Consider the following 7,047-nt stretch of genomic DNA (forward strand, 5'->3'; position numbering starts at 1 on the left):
CAGTGGTATTATGTATGCTTTAGCTATTGAAAAATAGCAGATCTACAAGCTCATTGCGCGCCACCGAGTGGCGCGCTATGAGCTTGTAGATCTGCTATTTTTGGAGAAAAAAAAACTGACATAGAAACATAGCTTTTTCAGAAAACTGCCCATTGATACTGACTTTACAGTGAAGGCTTCAACACTTGACAGTGGTGTGAGACATGCAGTTTCTCCTGGGCTGGTCCCACCCTGACTCTCTGGCCCCTCCCCTGCATAAAGGAGGATGACAGCCTTCAGAACCTGCAGGTGTTTCTGATCGCACTTTGCAGAAGACAGTGAGCACATCGCCGGGTTTCGGCCCCGTCCCAGTCAGACCACCAAAGCAGCCCCTTATACTTTACTGCCCCCCTTATTACTGCCCTGACAGGTTTGTTTGAAGAGCCGGGGTCATTTTTGTCTTCAGACCACTAGGATTAAGTGGGGTTTTTTGTTTTTAAAAAACGCAACTTCATGGAATAAAGCTAATATACGCTGAATAAGGGCTACAGAGACAGGTGAGTGTTGAACAATAAGGCCTATAATAAGAACTCTCATGAATGTTTAAGATGAAGCTGACTGAAATATATACATTTTTAAATGAATTCAATTAAAACCGAATTATTCCGAATGATTCTGTTGACTTAAATCAACCATTGTAGCTAAACATGTACCTTATCAAAAATAAACAGTCTTATAAACACCAACTTCTGACATGCAATCTGATCTTGTAACGTTTCCCATACAGTTTGCGGGGTTTCAGATTATTTCTGTCTTCAAACGAGATCATGTTTTATTTTCAAAGTTGTTTTAGGCCTATATAATCGCGCCGTGAATTCCTCCAGTAGCCGCGCTGTAAGAAGTTCGGAACGGAAGGATTTTAAGTAGCCTATTAAGTTAACAATATGACCTGCTTATTAGGCTATAGCCTACAAAGAAATTAATCAATCAATTAATTTAGCCAAAATGAAAAACGTAAGGGCCTATTCAGTTTTTGTTCTTTTAACATCACGCTTACACACTCCACACGTTCCTCTCGTTTCCCAAATGTATTTGGGGAAACGGCCGGGAGGAACATACCGGTAGCCTATACGTGCATTCTCACAATGAGATGCATGCGGTCACGCCATGTCACAATGACAGACAGGTGTTGTAGAGAATCCCCCAATTTATTTGTCTATCTGCAGAGCACAGACAGATAGACAAATACATTTCAAGTGGCAACGATTGAATTCTGCCAAAATATAATCTGTAACCTCCGCTATAAACTATAGGCTATACGTGCCTTCAAAAATAAAACAGGTGTTGCATTATATGGCAACTTAATAAGGCATTATAGAAAACGGAGAGGCCATGATGTGTGTCAGACATAAACAAAAAGATATGTGACACTATAATTTAAACAAGAGAGGGAGGATCACCCCCAGAGAGATATAGGCTAGTCTCACATCATGTGATTTATTTTAGGTGATCCACTTCAACACACATGGCTTGCCTGGTCTGGTATAAAAACATAGCCTGACAAATGGAACACTTTAAACATACGTGAAGACCTGTATGTCAGCTATTCCATTGGGGTTGCAGTGTAGCCATTTTAGTAATATATATATTTTTAGGATGCGTAAATGTTCTGGAATGCATGGTTTGAGTTAGCTCTGGTCCATAGCCTTCTACTGCTTCTATACGAGTCTGCCCTTTACTGCAGGGCAGAATCGTAGAAGCAGTAGAAGGCTATGGACCAGAGCTAGGTTTGAGTAAGAATTATAGGTATAAAGAGTAATGCTTTTCCAATATTTTACACATAGTGAATAGCTTCCAACCTCATTACTACATTGCATACACAGTTCAGACTTACTATCAATGTTTTTTCGTCCATTATGTAAGATTGATTGATTATAAATGTTATTCACAGTTGCTAGAATGGTGCAATTAAAAAAAGAAAGGTACAGGTCAATACAAAACGTGCTAGGCCAGGCCTACTGCTAGGATATATCCAAGACTAGTTTACATTATGGTCCTCCATTTTCAATTCATCAGAACGTACTATAGCACATAGGCCTGACGAGGCTGACGTTGAAATAAAAAAAAAGTCTTCTGAAAGAATATATATTCAAAGATTTGTGCCTCATTTTCACGATATTACAAAAATAGCAGACCTACACAAGCTCGTAGCGCGCCAATCGGTGGTGCGCTACGAGCTTGTAGATCTGCTAATTTTGCTTAGTTAAAACACCAAAAGGGGTTCCCATCCAGAATGGGATAGCCTACAAATATACACTTCTATGAAAAACTGGAAATCATCATATCTATATACATATATCTATATACATATATATATATATATATATATATATATATATATATATATATATATATATATATATATATATATATATATACACATATACACATACATACACAGTTGGGTACAGTTTGAGAAAGTAAAAAGGCCCCCCTTTTTACTTAAAGTTGGAAAACATGTAGGCTACAGTATGGGTATGTAGTAACTTTCCAGACAGTGTAGTAACTTTCCAGACAGTGGCCTTGTGGTTAGAGTTTCCGCCCTGAAACTGGGAGGTCGGGAGTTCGATCCCCAGCCGGGTCATACCAAAGACTGTGAAAATGGGACCCGCAATGCCTCCCTGCTTGACACTCAGCATCAATAGGTTGGTTTGGGGGTCAAATCAACTAATGATTCCCGAGCGCGGCGCACGCTGCGGCTCACCGCTCCAAGAGATGGGTCAAATGCGGAGAACAAATTTCACTGCGGTAACGTGTGTGACTGACTATTCGTAGGACTTTGACTTCCATATGTAGCAGGGCTATATTATGAAATGACACCACCCTCACAAATAGGAGTGAGGGATCCTTGGAACACAGAACCATAGTACTGTATGCTGGACAATGTAACTGAACACGGTTAAGGTTCCCCAAGTTGGTACAGTTTCAGAATGAACAGAACCAGAGGCTGATGTAACAAAGGTGTCCATTTTATTCAACATGTAGAAACATATTAAAGTTAAAATACAGACGGGTAGAGGGGCGTTATTATAGCTCATGATCCTAAAAGGGGGACTGAGCCCCAATATAAGGTCAGGTGATACAGAGTGGAGGTTTCTTTCAGGGCCGACTGGGCCCTCACAAACTAAACATGCACAGCAAATAAATAAATCAAAACAATATATATATACGCAAAAGCAAATAAAGTAATCACAGGAAAAACAAATCCAAACCATGCAATATTAATTAATGGCACAGGGCTAGGGCTGAGGCTAGGGCCTCAAGATCATTTGTTCCAATAATATAGGACTTATGAACAAGCAGGCCCCGTCTCAGTTCCGTGCATAAAGTGTGATGTGATGCCCCTTGGAACTATGACTGGTGGCCTTCTGTTGGCATTGTTTCTTTATGTTCTATGTATTGTGTGATCTGTTTGTTTCCATATGTTTTATGTATATCCTGATGACTGCTGTGCACCAAACAAATTTACGAAAGGACAAATAAAGTCTCTATCTATCTATCTATCTATCTATCTATCACGCCCATGTCGTAAAACAGTCTCAAATACAATACGACGGCACAGCGGGAAAAACAGGTTAGCTTTTCTGAATTTTTGCCGTCGCTACCCTATAGGGTCCCTGACAGATTTATGCCATTTGGTACACGTTGCGGCGGTCTCCTATAGCTGTTATGCATCTTTGAAACATCTCACCAACACTCAAGCGGTGCCGCGGCTCTCCGTGAACAGAGAGTATGTACATCTGCATCCTATGGAGGGTGGAATAAGCTGTCAGGGACCCTATAGGGTAGCGACGTCAAATTCAGAAAAGCTAACAGAGGGTCCCAAAAGGGGCTTTTGGTGTTTTAAGCATATTATGTTATACTTTAGCTATTGAAAAATAGTAGATCTACAAGCTCATAGCGCGGCACCAAGTGCCGCGATACGAGCTTGTAGGACTGCCATTTATGAAAAATCGTGAAAACGTGGCACAAATCTTTTAATTATATTCTTTCAGAGCCAAATCTTTGCATCTGGGGGGTCCTGGAAACGACTTATTTTCAGATGGGGGTCAGCGGCCAATTGCAGATATATTTGGGGGTCCTTGACATGAAAATGGTTGAGAACGACTGACATAAAAACATGAGGTTTTTCAGAAAACTGTCAGGATTTAGAAGACATTCGGTTAGTTGTCCTCTTACAGTCGGTTAGTTGTTCTCTTACAGTCGGTTAGTTGTCCTCTTACAATGGATCACATAATACATCGGTTTACCCCTCAATACAAAATATAGCAGAATGACCAAAAACACAACAAAGAAAACCTAAACCCAGGCAATATACTCAAGGCTCCCACTAAATACCTGCACAATTGACGCGGAGTGAAGTTAAATTAGGCTAACAGTTGACTAACATTGTAACAAACCCTCTTAAAACCCATTCCCCTACCCTTTACCGACTCCGGCAGCGTCCCGGCTCCCCCTCACAAAATATCACACCTGCCGAACTCCGTAAAAATGGAACATAAAATGTCACCAATTAAAACATATCCCAATACAATCAAAATTAATCATCAAAGCATCAACCTTTTGTTTGAGGCTTTCTCACCAAAGTAGTATCGTACTACACCTCATGCCTTCTCCAGGTCCCCAACAAACACTCAAATCAGGCTTCTGGCCAAACATGAGGCCTCAAACCTGGTCACCCCTTTTATGCACTACCCTTAAAGGGGCAGTGACAGGCTTGCGTGCGTGCGTGCGTGCGTGCGTATAGTATGTGGACTCTACCCTTGCTGGACAAGAACTACAAATCCCAGTGCTTAGCTTCCAGATATGATGTTCTAATGTGTCCTTATTTGCTTTAAATGTGTTAATTACTCATTTACATTACAGCAGTAGTAAAGAATTGCTTACGGTAACTGGCTGAAATAGTTAATGTTTTGACTCCATTTATTACCCGATTTATTGGGTTTAAATTTAAATCAGAAGTCCCCAATGGTTAATACATTTTTTTAAATTGATTGGAAAATGTTGCTTTTTTATCTCTTAAAATATTGCTTAAAACATCTGTAATAATCGGTGGGCTATAGCAGGGGTTTTCAACTGATTATGAACCAGGGACCACCACCCTGACTCTAGAGAATCTACCTGGGGACCACTTTGTGTTGGGAGGGGGGATATGGGTGTGGTGTGGGGGGGAAATTAACCTTCCATATTAAACTTATGTTGCTGTTCATTGTAACTTACTGTATGTATGAGCGAACATGCGATTAATTATGGGCACATTTCCTTATAATGGTGACTCATGCAGGCAAACCGGTACAGTTTCCCTTGAGATTCGAACTCCCTTTTCTGTGGAAGTTCTTTGAAAACCCATGGGCTATAGGACTCAAAATTGGGATGGGCTTCGGCTTGCCACAAATCTAGCCTCGGTTGCTTGAATCATCTCTAGCTCACTCTCTACTCTGTGTTTTCTGCCCCTCCAGGTGGAGTAAGCATCCTCCGGGCTCCTCCTCCGCATCACAGTCACCATGAGCTGGGGGGCGCTGTACGCCCAGCTGGGCGGAGTGAACAAGCACTCCACCAGCCTGGGGAAGATCTGGCTGTCCGTGCTCTTCATCTTCCGCATCACCATCCTGGTGCTGGCCGCGGAGAGCGTGTGGGGCGACGAGCAGTCGGACTTCACCTGCAACACGCAGCAGCCCGGCTGCAAGAACGTGTGCTACGACCACTTCTTCCCCGTGTCGCACATACGCCTCTGGTGCCTCCAGCTGATCTTCGTGTCCACGCCCGCCCTCCTGGTGGCCATGCACGTGACGTACAGGAAGCGGGGGGACAGGCGGACCCTGCTGGCCAACGGCAACAGCAGCGGCAAGGAGGCCACGGAGCTGGACCTGGAGAGGCTGAAGTCGAGCCGGCTGCCGATCACCGGCCCGCTGTGGTGGACCTACACCGTCAGCCTCTTCTTCCGGCTCATCTTCGAGGGCGGCTTCATGTACGCGCTGTACTTCATCTACGACGGCTTCCAGATGCCGCGGCTGGTGAAGTGCGAGCAGTGGCCCTGCCCCAACAAGGTGGACTGCTTCATCTCACGGCCCACGGAGAAGACCATCTTCACCATCTTCATGGTGTCGTCGTCGGCCATCTGCATGGTGCTGAACGTGGCCGAGCTCAGCTACCTGGTGGCCAAGGCGCTGATGAGGTGCTCGGCGAGGAACAACAGGAAGCGCCCGTACGCCCACCACCACCCGGACAGTGTGACGCCGGAGAAGGCCCTGCTGCAGAACAGAAAGAACGAGATGCTGCTGTCCTCGTCCACGGACTCCTCCAGCAACAAGGCCGTGTGAGGAGGAGGGGCGGCGGTGGCTCAGGGGTAGAGTGGCTGTGTCCGTTGCCAGTTCGAACCCGGGCTCCCCCAGAGTTAGTGTCGAAGTGTCCTTGAGCAAGACACTGAACCCCTAATTACTCCTGATGTGCTGGTTGGTACCTTGCATGGTTTCTGCTGCCATCGGTGTGTGAATGTGTGTGTGAATGGGTGAATGTAATGCACAATCTATGTAAAGCGCCTTGGATAAAGGAGCTATATAAATGCACCATTTACCATTTGAGGAGAGATGGGTGGATGCATGGATGGATGGATGGATGGATGGATGGATGGATGGATGCATGGATGGATGGATGGATGGATGGATGCATGGATGGATGGATGGATGGATGGATGGAAGGATGGATGGATGGATGGATGGATGGATGGATGGATGGATGGATGGAGGAGACGCAGCACTCAGTGGAGAAGTAGATGCTATAGTGGAGGAAGAGGCAAGAAGATTGTCGTGAACTGAAAAGCTCCACTTCTTACCATAATACCACGTATCTACAAAACGCCTTAAGATCAATAGAGTTTTTGACATGTCGGTCTTTAATTAACTGGCCATTGAAATGATCACAAATGATGCTATGCAGTAGTTCAGGCACAGTACAGCTTCTCTTGTCTACCCTGTCCTTTCAGACTGACCTGATTCCACCCGATCCGGC

At 44.2% G+C, this 7,047-nt stretch overlaps 1 protein-coding gene across 1 annotated transcript; it reads left to right on the forward strand.

The window, feature by feature from the left end:
* The first annotated feature begins 318 nt into the window (after window positions 1-318).
* gjb8 (gap junction protein beta 8) lies at window positions 319-6,695 on the forward strand. Its single transcript, XM_079517989.1, has 2 exons — window positions 319-536; window positions 5,499-6,695. The coding sequence occupies exon 2, from the start codon at window positions 5,544-5,546 to the stop codon at window positions 6,357-6,359; it is 816 nt and encodes a 271-aa protein (XP_079374115.1). The 5' UTR covers window positions 319-536; window positions 5,499-5,543; the 3' UTR covers window positions 6,360-6,695.
* Window positions 6,696-7,047: the final 352 nt, after the last annotated feature.

The sequence above is a fragment of the Electrona antarctica genome (assembly GCF_951216825.1).
Source record: "Electrona antarctica genome assembly, chromosome: 13".
In the NCBI taxonomy this organism is placed as follows: Eukaryota; Metazoa; Chordata; class Actinopteri; order Myctophiformes; family Myctophidae; genus Electrona; species Electrona antarctica.